This window comes from Equus przewalskii, chromosome 17 (genome assembly GCF_037783145.1).
Source record: "Equus przewalskii isolate Varuska chromosome 17, EquPr2, whole genome shotgun sequence".
NCBI lineage: Eukaryota > Metazoa > Chordata > Mammalia > Perissodactyla > Equidae > Equus > Equus przewalskii.
In genome coordinates this window covers 49,491,471-49,509,991 of record NC_091847.1, presented here as the reverse complement: position 1 = coordinate 49,509,991, position 18,521 = coordinate 49,491,471, and the positions used below count along the sequence as shown (strand labels likewise).

General features: G+C 41.4%; 1 protein-coding gene across 18 annotated transcripts in view; it reads right to left on the bottom strand.

Moving 5' to 3' along the window:
- MYO3B (myosin IIIB) overlaps positions 1 to 18,521 on the bottom strand; it is a 409,912-nt gene that overhangs the window by 104,086 nt on the left and 287,305 nt on the right. For 17 of the 18 annotated variants that reach the window (XR_011528407.1, XR_011528406.1, XR_011528404.1 and 14 more), the window contains one exon: positions 240 to 342. Coding sequence is in view for 14 of the 18 variants with exons in the window: in XM_070580113.1 (XP_070436214.1) it covers positions 240 to 342 (103 nt within the window). In the remaining 4 variants the exon portion in view is untranslated. Of the gene's footprint in view, positions 1 to 239; positions 343 to 15,474; positions 15,768 to 18,521 lie in introns of those variants that run through there. The other variant, XM_070580123.1, reaches the window with a different exon arrangement.

Here is an 18,521-nt window from a genome sequence, read left to right as displayed (position 1 = left end):
ACAGGCTTTACCATGAAGAGAACCAAAAAAGCAGGATTGCTGTCAGGTTGTCCTATACAATGAAGACTTTTGCTCATAGATTAATGACCTCTAACATGGGAGAATCTGATGGGAAACACTTTGTGGCTCCACTTTTTCCAACTTACCAAAATAACAGTGTTAGAAATACTTCTGTTTCATTGTCCATTGGAACAGAGCCCCTGAGTTTAAGACTGGGAACATTTATAGATAAGACTCACCGAATTTTCTCAGTGATAGCAAGAGAGTTGCTTGAAGTCTGTGCATGGCCACTGTTGGATTCTGCTTGTTGACTGCTTTTATGATCTACAGAGCCCCTCAGAACTGCAAGAAAACAAACAAGTACTTAAAGATTTAAGGATAAATTCAGAAACAGGCAGGGGTAGATTTTAGCACCCATCTGCGCTCTCTGCAGCACCTCTCTCCCTGCCCTCATGCTGCTCCCTGACTTTCTGCAGCCTTTGTCTAGGACACATCATCAAAACTCACCTGTTCTGTGATCGCAGGCCTTGCTTGGTGCTAGGTCCCAGCCAGCAAATTGGATAAAATAACTCACGCTTATAGGGAAAACAAGCTACCTCTCTGACAATACACACAAATCCTGGACAGAGATTAGAGGCCCCCAGGTGAGGCAGTAGCCCCCAGACAGCAGCAGCAGGCAGTAGCTGGAACAGCTGTGCCAGACAGAATTAGTAGATCAGCTTCTAGTCCCAGCTGGGCAGGGCAGGGATTCCTGCTGATGTGGACATTAGGTCAAGGAATGAAATGTCACAATGTGGGTAGAATTAACTGTAAGTAGGGAATCACTCCAGTTAAGGACAGTTTACTGATGAGTTTCTCAAGAGTGGAAGTGACAAATACAATTCCTCCTTCCTGTGCCCATGGCAGCCATGACTAATCAATCATGGCTCCCTTTTCTTCTGAACCTTAATTCAGCTTCAAGTTCCTTCTTAGCACAATGCTTCACATCAGTGGTTCTTTTTTTTTTTTTTCTGTTCTATTTCATAAACTATTCTTTTTTTTTTTATTGAGTTATTGATAGGTTACAATCTTGTGAAATTTCAGTTGTACATTAATGTTTGTCAGTCATGTTGCAGGTGCACCACTTCACCCTTCGTGCCCACCCGCCACCCCACCTCTCCCCTGGCATCCACTAAACTGTTCTTAGTCCATAATTTTAAATTCCTCATATGAGTGGAGTCATACACAGATTATCCTTCTCTCGCTGGCTTATTTCACTCAACATAATTCTCTCAAGGTCCATCCATGTTATTGCAAATGGAATGATTTTGTTCTGTTTTGCAGCTGAGTAGTATTCCATTGTATATATGTACCACATCTTCTTTATCCATTCGTCTGTTGCTGGACACTTAGGTTGCTTCCACATCTTGGCTATTGTAAACAGTGCTGCAATAAACATTGGGGTGCATAAGACTTTTGGGATTGCTGACTTCAAGCTCTTTGGATAAATACCCAGTAGTGGGATGGCTGGATCGTATGGTAGTTCTATTTTTAGTTTTTTGAGGAATCTCCATACTGTTTTCCATAGTGGCTGCACCAGTTTGCATTCCCACCAGCAGTGTATGAGGGTTCCTTTTTCTCCGCAACCTCTCCAACATTTGTTGCTATTAGTTTTAGATATTTTTGTCATTCTAACGGGTGTAAGGTGATATCTTAGTGTAGTTTTGATTTGCATTTCCCTGATGATCAGCGATGATGAGCATCTTTTCATGTGCCTATTGGCCATCAGTATATCTTCTTTGGAGAAATATCTGTTCATGTCTCCAGCCCATTTTTTGATTGGGTTGTTTGATGTTTTGTGGTTGAGTTGCGAGAGGTCTTTATATATTATGGATATTAAGCCTTTGTCAGATATATGACTTGCAAATATTTTTTCCCAGTTAGTGGGTTGTTTTTTTGTTTCAATCCTGTTTTCATTTGCCTTGAAGAAGCTCTTTAATCTGATGAAGTCCCATTTGTTTATTCTTTCTATTGTTTCCCTTCTCTGAGAAGGCATGGTGTCCGAAAAGATCCTTTTAATACTGATGTCAAAGAGTGTACTGCCTACGTTTTCTTCTAGAAGCCTTATGGTTTCAGGTCTCACCTTTAGGTCTTTGATCCATTTTGAGTTTATTTTGGTGAGTGGTAAAAAAGAATGGTCAATTTTCATTCTTTTACATGTGGCTTTCCAGTTTTCCCAGCACCATTTGTTGAAAAGACTTTCTTTTCTCCATTGTATGTCCTCAGCTCCTTTGTCAAAGATAAGCTGTCCATAGATGTGTGGTTTTATTTCTGGGCTTTCAGTTCTGTTCCATTGATCTGTGCACCTGTTTTTGTACCAGTACCATGCTGTTTTGATTACTGTAGCTTTGTAGTATGTTTTGAAGTCAGGGATTGTGATGCCTCCCGTTTTGTTCTTTTTTCTCAGGATTGCTTTAGAAATTCGGGGTCTTTTGTTGCCCCGTATGAATTTTAGGATTCTTTGTTCTAATTCTGTAAAGAATGTCATTGGGATTCTGATTGGGATGGTGTTGAATCTGTAGATTGCTTTAGGTAGAACGGACATTTTAACTATGTTTATTCTTCCAATCCATGTACATGGAATGTCTTTCCATCTCCTTATGTCGTCATCCAATTCTCTCAGAAAGGCCTTGTAATTTTCATTATATAGGTCCTTCACTTCCTTAGTTAAATTTACCCCAAGGTATTTTATTCTTTTTGTTGCGATTTCCACATCAGTGGTTCTTAAAGTGTGGACCCCACATCACCACAGCTTCACGAGAACACATCCTATAAAGCATCAATATCACCTTGACACTTGATTGAAATGCAAATTTTGGGGTGCCACCCCAGACCTAGTGAATCAGAAGCCCCGGGGGATGGGGGCTAGCAATCTGTGTTTTTAAGGCTTCCAGGTGATCCGGATCTGTGCTAAAGTTTGAGAGACACTCTAGATCAATGATTCTTAATCCTGGCTGTACATTAGAATCACCTAGGAAGATTTTAAAAATGCGTGAGCCCAGCCCCCAGAGATTCTGAAATTGACCTGTGGTGGGGTTGGCGTCAATTTTTAAAAGCTCCCCAGATGATTTTAATGTGGGGCCAGGGCTGGGAACTACAGTTCCACAGCATAGTCATACCAATTAATTGGGGTGGGAAAGAGACTCTGTACCTATTTGCTATCTTTATTTTAGATTATCTAGAAGCATCTAAACCAAGAAAGACAATCTATAAACTTGGTGATTGTGACATATTGTGGAAGATGTGTAAATTATAAAAGGTTAATGTTATAATGATAGAACACACAACATGACAAAGATAGAGTGCAGAAAAAAACACGGAAATCAATTGCTTTTGTGTTGTCTATTCTGGGAAACGTATGCTCTGATTCTATATTATTAGTTTGGTTCCTTAGACATAAAATTCTCCTGTGTAGAAGAAATGTAATTCTTTGAGCTATCAGGGGCAGATATGACCATCTGTTGTTGTTGTTATTATTATTGCTATAAACACCGAAAGGACAAAGAGAAAATTTTAAATGGAACATTATTACATTTTTATTATTACACACAAAAATATTATGACCAAACAATGAAACAACAATATCAAAAGAAGCAAAAGCAAAGGGCAGAAATCAAGAAAAGTAGCTGCAGCCTTTTGCAATTTCATTAACTGATTCTCCCCACCCCTCCCTGCCATCTCTTGATTGATGAATTCCTCCAGTGAAAGGACCAGGTAGGTTTCCCCCTCCTGGAGATTCTAAAACACTGTTTGGCACAAGCTTAGTCATAATACTGTGATAAGCAACATAAAAGCAAGAGTTGACATAAAAAGCAAAAAGAGGACACCACTTCAGGGATACAAATATCCCTGTTTCCTTAAGAAGAAGGAAAATCGACACAAATAATTTTTAACCTTGTTCTCTGGCCCAATCCAGCAGCACCAAGAACTACCACTCCTTGATCAAAGCCCAAATGGTACTGCCCATGTGGAAAGTTGAGCTTGCTTTTGTCTGCACCTATTTTGAGATCCTTAATATAAAAAGGAGTACTAGCTTTTTAACAGCAATTCAGAGAGGAAAAAGCACAAGCAAAGCCAGAAAAGACCACCAAGCCCCTCTTGGTTTGGGACTCTCCTGAGGAAAGGGCCATGTGTACCAACAGAAAGAGAGGAAGTATCAACCTCTTTACCTGAAGCTTAACAATTGCCCCCAGTTACTTTGCCTGGGTTTCCAATAGAAACCCATAGAATTTCTGTTCATGTAATTGAAGGGAAAACTTATTCCATGTTTCTTATTCATTTACACTTCAGTCATCAAAATATTGATTTTTAAGAGTTATTTGAAGTATAAAAACCAAACAGAAACTTACAGAATATTCTTAATAAAGCTTAGATGAAGTCTGCTCCTCCATCCCCCAGCTTTGCCTGAAGAGCAGCAAGAAGGATTTGGCTCAGAGTTAAGAGATCAGCTTAAATAAGAAGCAGGTAACCATTATGTTGTACACCTGAAACTAATATAATGTTACATGTCAATTATACCTCAATAAAACAAGTTAAAAAAATAAATAAAAAACAGGAAGAAGAGGCTGGCCCCATGGCATAGTGGTTAAGTTTGGCATGCTCCGCTTTGGCAGCCCAGGTTCACAGGTTTGGATCCTGGGCATAGACCTACACCACTCGTCAGCCAAGCTGTGGTGGTGACCCACATATAAAGTGGAGGAAGATTGGCACAGATGTTAGCTCAGCATGACTTCCTCAGCAAAAAAAAAAAAAAAAAAACCCACAAAAAACAAATAGGAAGGAAGCTATCAAACCATTGGGTTCAAAGCAAAATCCAAAATTGTTGAGTATTTCTAGGTACATCCCGGTAATAGCTGGTATCACCCGACATCTCTCCGGCAAATTAATTGCTGAACAAGGAGATTGGAGATATGGAGAAAAACAGAAAGGTAAAATAGAGTGATTCATTCTAAGTGAATAGATCAAGTTAAAGGAATTAGAACAGAAACTTGCCTGAAAAAAATTACATGATGAGCTTGAAAAGCAGAAATGTTCACAAAACACCAGACTTGAGGTATGTGCAGGTGTGACAATAGAGGATTCTCCAGAGACAGGTCATCTCTCCTGAGGGAAGCATCCCTAAGTGTTCCGATTTAATGAAATAAAACGATACTGGGAGGGACTCCTCTGGAGGAGTAGAGTCCTTCCAAAGTCGAACTGAGCTCCATGAGCCATTCATATTTCCCAAGGAAACTGAGCCAGTTCTTTGCTGGACCATTTTGAAACAAGATGGAAAAGCATTTGACTATCAGGAGAAAAAAAAAACCCCATCGTAGCAGGCGTTGCAAAGTTAAATGTCTTTAGGGCTCCCCAGTAACATAGATGTGTGCAGTGTTAGGCAGAGAGGGTGGGGAGTGGTGCGGTTTGTGGTGAACCGAGAAGGTACACCCCACCTAAAGACATTCGGGTTAAAAGTTTTTTGAAAAACACTGTGTCCGGCCACACAAAACACATCTGCATGCTGCTTATAACCAGAGGACCTCCTATTTGTGAGAAGGGAGAATTTGAGAGAAAGGGTCTAAATTGTAGGTGAGTAAGAGCTAGACATCCTTCTTTTGGAAATGAAAAGTGTCTCACTATCTCCACTCCCAAGGGTCCTCAAGTTTAAGAAACACTACTGCTTCCTGGGTTCCCCCCTTCTTCTCTTTTCCCCCCACTCCTTAACCTCCTTGCCCCAGGGTAAAGCTCCAGTTCTGTATTTCCTTGAAACACAGACTGGGTGACAGATTCCAAGGAAGCCAGAAGTACCCAGATCCTCATTGCTGGGCCTGGTGGATAAACTGCAACTGCAAACTCAACTGTCCAATCCAGGGCAACCCAGCCTCACTTCTCATAAAATGCTGGCATTAGCATTAAAGGTCATATTAAAAAAACATAGCCTCTTCTTCAAACAGAAGTCCAGGGACCTTCAAACTGCACAAAAGGGATATTCCAATATTTTTTATATGTTTGAAAATCACTGATTTAGTCCAATTCTCTCATTTTACAATGATGTTAATCAATGGAGCGTTTAGACCAGAAACCCAAGTTTTAATTTCTTGTCCACAGTGCTCCCCCCTTCTCGATAAATGTTCTCAGTCAGTTTGAGGTCTATGCACCAATGTCAGGATCATAGAAAGATCTTCCTGAGAAGCTAAGTTTTCCTAAGTCTTAAGGTGAATCAGAGACGGGTTGAGGAGAGCTGCAACTAGACTAGTTTCCCCAGAGAACAGGTAAGTGAGCAAAGGGGGCAGCCGCAGAGGAGCTCAGCTTATCTCTGTCTACTCTCTCCCCTTCTGTGAAATTACCTTTCAGAGTCCCCTGCAAGGCTGCCCCTGAATTTAATCAGCTGTCATCTGTAGAAAAAAGAAGTCAGAGTAGTAGACAGAGGGTCCCTATCAGGTGATCACTTCCAACTCTGGAATGTCCCTGAGTGCAGGACACCCAACCCAAACCTCTAATGACCCCACCTTTCTGTTCATCAGTCTTAAACCTGGGCACTCCCCCTGGTGTCCCCTGTGATAGTGGGAGTGGATCACTGCTTTGGTCTGAAGGGCACCCTATGGAATGAAACAAAGGAGGAACTTCTCGAAGTTATGCTCCCACACCTGGATGAATTACCAAAATGGATACTATAACTTAGCTAGGGAAACCCACACTTGTATTATGGTTTGAGGCTCCAAGGTGATGAATCTCACCAACAGATTTGGTGCTTACTTTTAAGATTTAATACAGTGTGGTTGGAAAGGGCATAAATATAGGGAACAGGAGAATGAATAACTGTTCTGTTTAAACTCCCTACTAGTTTCATAACGTTGAGTAATTTGGGGAACCTTTGTCTCACTGATCACATTAGTCACATAAACAGCAGAGTGACAAACAGAGGCCATGAGTACACCAGGCCAGGGCTCCTGGTTTGACAACTGGATGGCTTTCCTAATGCCTTTTCAAATGCTACCACCAGTAAAAAGAGGGGCAAGATCTCCTCTTCCCTCCACATCTCCGCCCCTCAGGCACACTCTTCCCTTCCTTTCATCTTGCAGCCCTGGCTACTGACGGTTGTGGTCAACAACCAATAATGCTGTCATGGAAAAGACAGGCTAAACATTCGGTTGAGGAATATCACAATTGCAGTTTTTCATCCTCTAGTCAACTTAGTTCATGTTGATAAACACCTAAATACTTCTCTACTAAAATGGCTGATGGCTTGGGTGGAAAAACACTGAAGGCTGTCACATCTTTTCTTCCATTCTCCATGACCCTCAAGGTCATGATGGGGTGAAGATGTTCCAATCTCTCAGACTACCTCAGTTGTCTGGAGAGCGCAGATTCTTTCCAACTGGATCCTCTGGCTTTAGAATATTCTTCAGGCTCTGTCCTGAGGCAGCCAACCCTAACTAATTCTGTTGCATCTCCTTTCTCCCTGGCCTGTGATCTAGACCTTGCTCTCTCTCATCCTTCATCACCCTTCTGACTCTAGCTGTTTCTAATTCTGCCATCAGTACTTCCAGATGTACCGTATTAGAATATTTGGGATCTCTGACCTTTCTTCATTTTTATACCCTCGGATGGGATTTTTTTCATCCCGTCCCTCTCCCTCCTTCTGGGTGACTCTCCTGCTGCAGGCATCACATTCCCACACTCAGCCTGGTGGCACCAGGTGTCTCCATTCTTTTAAGGTGGCCCAGTAAACATTCTCATGTTAAGTAATGCTGGCTGCCTCAGACCTCATTTAAAGAGAGCCACAGTCCCTACCCTCATGGAGCCTACATTCTAATACACAGAGTAAGAATAAAAAAGAGATAAAAGATGTGAAAGCATCCTGAAACTTAAGGGGTATACTGGGCAGACTGGGTGCTCCTTCAAAATTCATTTCTATCTAGAACCTCAAAATGTGACCTTATTTGGAAACAGGGTCTTTGCAGATGAAATTAGTTCAAGATGAGGTTACGTTGGATTAAGGTGGGTCTTAAATAATTAGTGTCCTTATAAGAAGGCCATGTGAAGACACACAGAAATACAGGGGAATGCATGTGACAACAGCAGCTGAGAGTGGAGTGATGGTTCTACAAGCCAAGGAACACCAAGGACTGCCAGGAACCCCCAGAAGCTAGGAGAGACATATGGAAGGAATTCTCCCTCAGAGCCTCCAGTAGAAACCAATCTTGCTGACACCTTGATTTTGGACTTCTAGTCTCCTGAACTGTGAGAGAATAAATTTCTGTTGTTTTAAGCTACAAAGTCTGGGGTAATTTGTTACAGCAGCCGTAGGAAACTAATATGAGAACAGGAAACTGACAGATGTTAAGGATTAAAATAGAAGAGAAGAAAAAGATGAGGTATGTGCATTTAGCTTGATTTGGCTAGGGGTTAGGGAGAATTAGGAACAGGAGCTAAGGAAATGTCCATTATTTTTATTTAACAAACACAAATGTATGGATTACTATGTTCTATGCATTGTTTTAGGCCCTTTACAAAAATTAACTCATTTAATCCTCATAGTAACTCTAAGAGGCAGAGACCACTATTATTCACACTTTACAGCTGAGGAAACTGAGGCAGAGGGAGGTTAAAGGACTTGCCCAAGAGTCACTCATAGCTGAAGAGTGGCAGAGCTAGGGTTCAAACCCAATTGGTTTTGCCCTAACGTCTGAATTCCTAAATATTACAGTGTGCAGCCCCATTTACTTAAACATTTAAAAATCATTAACCCCTACTGACATTTTTTCCTTTATAAATGGAAGTAAAACTTCAGACTTTATTACTTTCACATACCTGCAGCTTCAAGGGTCCCACAGATCAGCTGCTGCAGGAAGCGGCTCTGGCTTGGCTTGGAGTTTGATGGCCTAGCCAGAGGGCAGACCCAGGCCTTGTTTCCAGCAGGGATACTGTCTGGGTAGACGTCCTGGTTGGTGATCTAGGCTGGGTAAGCTTTCCTGCCTTCCTAACGGACCTGGCAAAGGGTGGCCACTGTCTCTGGCAAAGAAGGTGCATACAGATGAGGCACAAAAGCCCAGCCCTGCCCTCCTAACTGCTGCTGGCCGATGGCACAAGGAGCCAGTGTGGTTCCTGCTGGAGTGACAGCTGGTCAACAGCCATCTTATCAGAACATAAAGAGGCCAATTTGTGGGAGGTCCAACAGGCAAATGCCACCAAAAGCAGCAGCAAGAAAGTAAAATTCTTTTATTAAAGAATAGAATCTCATTGACATATATATTTTTTTCTACAGCCACATTAGAAACCCTGGCCTCCACACAAAACAAATCTAGTAATTTCAGGCCTATTAAGAGCATTTTCCACTTTGATTCTTTAGTACTTAATTCCAGTCATTATCCCAGTCAAACTTTTTAGTTCAAAGAAAGTCTTGCCTAGTAATTGCTTTCTCTAACTTAGAAGCTAAGGAGGAAGGTTTTTCCCTTATCCTAGAGATCAGTTTCTTGCCTGCCCTGGAACATCACTGTCTGGGGAGTTCCCCATCCCTTGAAGCATCTAGGGACCATTGCTTTCTTCTCCTCTGACTCTCAGCAGCCTCAGGTTGTACTTATTTCTTATAATTGATGCCCTGCCTGCTTCCAAAAAAGACTGGCAATAGCTTCATAGATGTTTGTTTCTTGTGGCTGTGTTAGTTGGCTCTGGCTTAGTACTGCTCTCAAGCCTGCGGCAGCTGTGTCCATTCTAGTTCTATTTGAGATTGTTCCCCTTTTTTTAAGACTTTACTTTTTTAGATTAGTTTTAGGTTCACAGAAAAATTGAAGGGAAGGTATAGAGATTTCCCATATACTCCCTGCCCCCACACACGCACAGCCTCCCCCATTATCAACACCCCCCACCAGAGTGGTACATTTGTTACAATTGATGAACCTACACTGACACATCATTATCAGCCAAAGTCCATAGTTTACATTATGGTTCACTCTTGGTGTTGTACATTCTACGGGTTTGGACAAATGTATAATGACATGTATCCATCATAATGGTATCAGTATTCTCACTGCTGTAAAAATTCTCTGTGCTCCGCCTATTCATTCCTCCTTGTGCCACCTCCCCCAACTCCTGGCAATCACTGATCTTTTTATTGTCTCCATAGTTTTGCTTTTATCAGAATATCAAATAGTTGGAATTATATAGTATGTAGCTTTTCAGATCGGCTTCTTTCACTTTGTAATATGCATTTAAGGTCTCTTCTTGTCTTTTCATGGCTTGATAGCTCATTTCTTTTTTAGCACTGAATCATATTCCGTTGTGTGAATGCACTACAGTGTATTGACCCATTCACCTACTGAAGGACATCTTGGTTGCCTCCAACTTTTGGCAATTATGAATAAAGCTGCCTCAAACATCTGTGTGCAGGTTTTTGTGTAGACATAAGTTTTCAACTCCTTTGGGTAAATACTAAGCAGTGTGATCACTGGATCATATGGAAGAGTATCTGTACTTTTATAAGAAATTGCCATGCTGTCTTCCAAAGTGACTGCACCATTTTGTATTCCCACTAGCAATGAATAAGAGTTCCTGTTGCTTCATATCCTCACCAGCATTTGATGTTGTCAGTGTTCCAGATTTTGGCTATTCTAACAGATGTGTAATGGTATCTCGTTGTTTTAATTTGCATTTCTCTGATTACATATGATGTGGGGCATCAGACTGTCCCCTCCCGATATGAAAAAAAATTGTTTTTGTGACCACCCAAAAGCATCAGCAGAGTGTTCTGCACAGACAGGATGTTCAGAAAATGTTTTGGGAGAAGGAGAGCAGATTAGGAGTTAGGCAGTCTGGACTGCAGGGAGATTTCTTAGCCACCACCTGTAAAGTGGGGTAAGATTCCTAGCCTACTTCTTAGGGTTATTATGATATTTACAGGAATAAGGTGAGTGAAAGTACTTTGATTAAACTGTAAATTGCTGTGCAGAAGTATAAGATGTTAGGAAAATAAGTATTTCTCTTGGTTAATCAAGAAGGAAATAACTCCCACCTCTAGGACCATTCCAGCTTATACAGCTCAGGTTTCCTATAAAACAAAGTTATTTACTTTCCTATAAATTTTTCTTAAAAAGATAAAGTTCTGTTTATAGCAGCTTTATTCATAACCACCAAGAACTAGAAACAAATGTCCTTTAGCTGGTAAATGGACAACATTGTGGTACATCCATACACTGGAATTCTGCTCAGCAATGAAAAAGAACAAACTACTGATAAACACAACAACGATGAATCTCAAAAGCATTACACTAAGTGAAAGAAGCCAGACTCAAAAGTCCACATACTGTATGACTCCATTTATATGACATTTCGGAAAAGGCAAAATTATAGGAACAGAAAACCCATTAGTGGTCACCCAGAGTTGAGGATGCAGGAGGGATGGACAACAAAAGGAGTAGGAGGAACTTTCTGGAAATGTTCTTTTTCTTGATTGTGGAGGGGGTTACCTGACTGTATGTGTTCATCCAATTTTATCAAATTGTTTGAGTTTTACTGTATGTAACTTATACCTCAATAAATCCGACTTTTAAAAAGTTATCAGAATTTAAAATAAAAGTATAAAGCCTTCTTTTCCTCAAAATGGATTGTTCCTGGAAAGCAGGATCCAATTGCTTCTAACCCGCTAGGAGGAGAGTCTCGTGTGGAGAGCCTTGCTGTTGATGAGAGACCCTTCACAAACATTTGCATCATTGACCATAGCTGGTTTTGACACTAAGCACTTGGCTCAAAGTCTATGAAATTAGCAGACTCTGGTTGCTTGTATATCTCAACCGTCACAACTTTATTGATGAGAATGGCTACCAGCTGTCACCTCTGCCTCCGCCTCCATGTTTGGTGATTCAGACTTCATGGCCATAGCAAATCAAGCGGTGATCCTGCTATGGCTCTTCGTGTTGGGGTTTGAACTCCTGGCCAAATGGCTGTCGCTCAGCTGTTATGCTGCCAATCACCCGTCACTGTGGGTTAAACATGATACGCACACCGAGATCTTCCAACTCCTCAGACATCTAAAAGGCGACTTGCTTTCCATACCAACAGGCAGCAAATCTGGGTGATATTTAACTCCTGGATTTTAGATTTCTGACTTCGTGGAAGCGGGTGAGGAGGGGACTTGCTATTCTACAGAACAAGTTGCAAAAGGGCCTCAAACCAGTGAGGGAGAAAAATGATGTCAGTAGAACACCACCTAAGTCTTAACAATTTTTAGGTCACTGAAAAATTTATCTACACAAATGAATCAAGTTCTCAGCAAGTTGGAGCACAACTCTTTACAAAAACAAAAATAAAAATACCTGAATTCTTTCGTATGCAATTATTGTATTGTAATTTTTCCTGGTCAGAAAGCAAGACATAAGTTGAGATTTGGAAAATTCTCTCTTTTATAAAGGTTTTATTGTACTTGTATTTGAGATTTGACAGGCACTATTTTTTCTCTGAAAGTGAGAGAAATAGTTTCATCTTTTTGAAGTTATAACATTAATATGCTCACCATAGAAAAGTATTTCACAGATTGATTTTTTTTCCCAGTGAAGTTCATATTTAGGAAGGAGGTACAGAGAGGGAACTAACACTTACTGAATAACTACGATGTGCTGGTAAGGTGCAAGATGCTTTGCATATATTATCTGCTATTATCTTTACAACAGTCCTGAGAACTAGGCCCTAACGAGTCCCATTTTAAAGCTGAGGAAACTAAGGCTAAGAACTTAAGTGATTTTCCCCAAACTATATGACAAATGGTAGCACAGCCAGGATTTAAGGTCAATTGTTTTGACTCCAAAGTCCCCACACTTAGGATGGCATATAAAACTCTTCCCAATGCTTTGACTGGTACTCTATGTCCATGTGCCATATCCAAAATGGAAAGCAATAGTAGAGCATGGTCTACAAAAGAGCATTGAATGAAGACTCAGAAGAGAACTCTGATATCAACTCTTAAACTCACGTAACACATAAAGGGAGACAACTTATTTGAACTCTCTGAGCTTCTGTTTCATCTCTTAAGGGGAAAAACAAAATCTGCCTTTCTACACACAGGAGTTTTTTTTGTTGTTTTTTTTTAAGATTTTATTTTTTCCTTTTTCTCCCCAAAGCCCCCCAGTACATAGTTGTATATTCTTCGTTGTGGGTCCTTCTAGTTGTGGCATGTGGGATGCTGCCTCAGCGTGGCTTGATGAGCAGTGCCATGTCTGCGCCCAGGATTCGAACCAACAAAACACTGGGCCGCCTGCTGCGGAGCACGCGAACTTAACCACTTGGCCACAGGGCCAGCCCTGTACACACAGGAGTTTTTAAGGAAAAAACGTCTGATCATTCTTGCCATAGCACAGTTCATTCTTTCCCTAAATGTTTCTTTACTATTATGGGGATACAGCCTAAATAACTAATAAAGGCTATAAAATATGATATACTTTATGATTCTACACGAAAAAAACTTGAAAAAAGTGTAGACATACAATAAAGGCAACTTGAGTGTGTTGTTGGCCATAATAATGTTGCCCAACTCAATGCTGAGGTGGTGAAGGTACCATTTCAGATACTACCTCTTTCCAGCCAGATTCTGGAGCTCTACATGAGGTCCATAATGGCGAAATTGATTCCAAACTGAAGAGGCTAGGAAATTTTAATCTTGAGTCCTGGGGGTGCCAACTGTTGTACCTGAGTTTCATCTTAAGCACATTTCCATGCCATTCAATATGACATCAGGCACAAGCAGACCCCAAGCCCATGTTGGCTTTGCAGCTTCCTCTTTGTGCATTAGGTGAATAGTATCTTGCCCTCTGCGTGTTTAATTCTAACATGGGCGATAATTGATTTCATAGCAAAGAACATTCCTCTGCATTCCAAGTTATTTCATGGCAAGAATTCTATTGTTTGCGTCCAACCAAGGTTTGGCAGTGCCCATTTCTTGACAGAAATCTTGAAACCACAGGCCAGACCTTCTCTCTGCTATAAACCATTTCCTCTAAGCCATACTTCAGGGGCTCTCTGTATGTCCTGAGGCCACTCACAGACAAAGAACATTTTCCCAAAGTAAATCACAATGCTTGTCCCCCCAGACATTTTCCCCCTCCAAAATGTTAAGCCTATAGCTGTCAGAAATCAGCCTCAGCTTTTTACTTACAGAGAGTTAAAGAAACCCAGACAGCATATGAGTAGGCTTAGCAGGACCCCTTGCATAACCCTGGACAAGTCCCATTTTATAGCTAGGGCACCCTGTCTGAAGGGTACTCTATCTTCTGTTAAAAGTTTAGAAGACAGTGGAGCTAGTATGCAGTTCACAATTCATCTCAAGCCCTGATGCACCAGTTAATTCTTTCCTCTGTATGTTTCTTTACTCTTGTGTGGATATGGCCTGAAACACCAGGAAAGGGCAGGCAGCTGGCTCCTGCCTGATGTCCAAGAAGAATTTGGAACTTGTCTTCTCTCAGATTTTGAGGAATTAAGCTTTTGTGAGAAATGACCAGGAATCTTTCTAAGACATAGAAACGAAGTTAATGAAGAAATAGTGGAATGGAGCTAGAATGACAAATAGAGATGTGGAAAGGAATGAGAGAGGACAGACTTCTTTTCCTTCTGTTTGTTCAAAGTGGACCTTTTCCCCAATGGTACATCCACTTGACCTCCCTCTACTGTTTGGCTTGTGATTAGCAATTTGCTTATGAACAGAATGAATTCTTCATTCATTATCAGAATGAAAAATATTTACTGTAATCATTTCTACCTTCAAGAAGCGTAAAGTCGGGGGCTGGCCCCGTGGCCAAGTGGTTAAGTTCGCGCGCTCCGCTGCAGGCGGCCCAGTGTTTCGTTGGTTCAAATCCTGGGCGTGGACATGGCACTGCTCATCAGACCACGCTGAGGCAGTGTCCCACATGCCACAACTAGAAGAACCCACAACGAAGAATACACAACTATGTACCGGGGGGCGTTGGGGAGAAAAAGGAAAAAATAAAATCTTTAAAAAAAAAAAAAAAAAAAGAAGCGTAAAGTCATTTCAATGTACATCCTCAGCTATATTTTATAATGATTTTTACTCTTTGTATTGCATTGGAGTTTTATAGAACTCCCTTCCAATGAGTGGTGACATAATATAGAGTCCCTGATGTATACAAACAGCAACCTTTGAGGAGAAGCATGTTTTATAGCTCTCTGTACTGGACATGGAAAATTTAAGCCCAAAATTGTCCACCATGGTAGCCCAGCACAAAGTAGACGCTTAACAAATAGTAGCTGAATAAATGGATGAAAGAAAGAAATTTCCTAATTTAAAATATAGTTGTCCTACACACCTAGGGATATTTCTGGAAACCTAACTCCAGGAAATTGTTGCAACCACCTAGTCACTGCCAACAAACTGTAGGGGAGGAAGACATTTCCTCTCCCCAAATGGGGGTTCGTCTAGCTGGAGAACTAATTAAATTCACATGAGACAGAATAGCAAGAGAAAATTAAACAAAGCTTTATGAGGAACCATGGTTCGGGGCCTTTCTTCCCGAAGGAAGAAAGGGCACCGAAGAAGTGGGGTGCACATAGTGGTTATATACCCCCAAACGGGGTGTTTCACATGTGATTGAAATGTCCCTCCCACAACAGTCACAAGATTGCCCCGTCAGCACAGGGCTTGATGGACACAGCAGGTAGTGGTCGGCTATCTCGGTGGGCGTAGCAGGAGGCAAGTCGATTGTCTGGAGCTGGGTGGTCACAGGTGAGCTCGGCAATCAGTTCCTAGCCTAAGGAAAGATGCTTAATCCTTAAGAAACGTCAGCGTTGGGAGGGGGAGGGAAGTTAGTTACAGGAGGTTACCAGACTAGCACAATAAAATGCAGATTTTAAGTCCTTGTCTTTGGTATTGATTAAGAGTTTTTAGAGAGAAGGTCATCTCCTTTCTTCTTCCTGGTACAGAGAGGGAGGCAGCTTTTACAGATAGAGATTTACCTTACAAATGTAAATGTGTCCTAAGGAAGGGCAAGTTCCATTTCTCAGAGCCTCCTTCCCTGTCCCAGTTTATCAAAAGTAATCAGCCTCAAATAATCCTGATGCCAAAGAGACATATCTTGGGGTGGCCAACCTCAGGTCCCCACACCACCAACAATGCTAAAGGAACCAGCCTTTTAAAGTTAGGAAAGGCTAGGAGGAGGCCTTACCCCGAGAGAAGTTTAAAAGTTCAGGAAGTTTTAAACACTAAAAATTTGGTTCCGTTATGATATTGAGTCAGGCTTCTAAAAGAAGTTAAATAGCCTCTGTCAAGTTGCTACCAGGAATTGGGTCTGGGTGTGCTAGAGCCTGTCTGGACGTAATGTTTGCTTTCCCCTCTGGATGCAGCATTTAAACTCTCCACTGGCATCACAGATTTGCTCATCGGTTCTAGCTGCAGCTGGTTGAAAATGCCTGTACACAGGCTCAAGGAAGGCACCCCCTTCCTTGGCAGAATCATGGCTGACGCGCCAAAAAGCACTTTCCACAAAGGGCATCAGAAGGAGAAATGGCCACCGTTTTTAGCACTATTGTTATCTCCTGATAACATCTGTGTTTTGGAAGGGCCAAGGAGTGACTAAGTAGGAAGCTGATCAGAAGACAGGGAAAAAGAGAAAACAACAATTTCCACAGCAGTGAAGCAATTAGATGACAATTTGCTGTAAACCAATGGGCTCTTCCTTCTCCTAGGGGTCGGGGGAGAGGAATAGAAGGGAGGCTGAAGGAGCTGCTCCTCCTGGGAGACACTCTTTGAAATTCCATTCCCATCCCCTGGGGCTCCACTGTCACCTACCTGAGGCATTTCCCCTCTGAGACAGGAGGTCCACCACTTTCCTCTCATTTAAAAACCAGATCTTGAATTAGAGAGACAATTCTAAAGCCAATGCTTTCAAAAACTTAAAGAACGAGCCATTGTAGGTCTTTAAAAAATTCCCTGCAGGTTGTTTGTTTTGATATTATTTACTGAGGACAATGTGCATTTTTAGTTGAATAAATCCAGTTATATCCACTTTCTGAAACTTGAGTTCATTTAAAAAAATAATAGATTAATAATGGAACGACATATAACTGTTAGTTTTTACTCAGAATACCCCATCTATCTGAACAGTAATAAGTGCAATCTTATTTTTCTGATTACATATTTTTAACTCTTTGGTATTTAAAGGAGTGTATTTTCCTACGGCAAGAACCTATTATCAGCATTAACCAATAATAAAACACACAACAAAATATGCCATTTCTCACCAACGTGACAAGTTGTTTTTCCCCCCAAAACAGAAACTGATAAGCTATACTTTTGCTCAGGATCCCTGGCGCTCTCTCCCCGAGCTCCCCACGTCTTACAGAGGCCCTTTATTGCCAGCGCAATGTTATACACGTAGGAAATATATGCAAGTGTACCTAGGGTATTTTTTTCCGTTTGTTTTCTCTTCCAGCATTTGATCACTGGTTGGTGAACTGTTTGGGCCCGCAGAGATCTCTAGACCACCAGCTCATGTATTTGAAAGGCATCTGTTTATTTTGAAAATGCAAATGCAGCCTACCTCAAAGACTGACAGGCAAGAAATGACCCACTGAGCAAGGGAAGAGGTTTCCAGTCTGGAGCCCTGTCCCTCCCTCTATCACACGGAGATCACTCGCTGTCAGAACCACTTAAACAAGCTCCAGGAATCTGAGCGAAGAGCCCACAATTAAAACAAGCAGTCTCATCTCTCTCTCTCAAGAATTAGCCAGGCAGATCATTTCTCACCTTGTTTAAAGTAATGATGAGGTCATTTACAAAAGGACTTCAGGCCTTTGAAATGGTGGCTCCTAGACCGAGGGCTGCCTGGAGGAGGGCCCCAGAACAAGGACACTGCCCTCCTAACAGCGGCAGGCTGGTCCTGGAGACGGATTCCCGGAGAAAGCCCAGGAAGGTTAATACCCCCACTTTGATCTCTGTCAAGGCATACCAGCAAGAATTAATTTACATTTCAGATGAAAAAGGTTGACAGCATGAAAAGGCATCTTGTTTCTGGTATGTGAATGTGCCGTAATAGATCGGGAATTCTGAAAGGAAGTTCTGAGGAAGCTAAAGGGATAAGCCGCACGGCTGCTTTTATTGGGAAGGAGATGAAAGGAAAACAAATTTCAATATGCGCTGCTCTGTAGCAACATGTAGGCCAAATGCTTCCTAAATTTCAAGGACTGCTCTTTTAAAAATATATAACATATCTTAGCAACACCATAAAAAAAAAGATGATGGGTCAGAACTTGAAATCTAAACAAACGCATTCCACAGAATCTAAATTTCAAATGAAATAATTTGTTGAAAAAATAATCAATTAGAGAATAACTCAGAAAATAAGCAGAAATGGTTGTGCTACGACAACTTCCCTAGGCCACTTCCTGCAGGCTTCGAAAGCAAGGGAACCACTATGCCCGGGGCTTGTTCTACTCAGAAATGTCCCAATTGCACAAAGGGGAGCCTGAAATGAGAGGATTATGCTTTAGGAAGAGCACATCCCAAA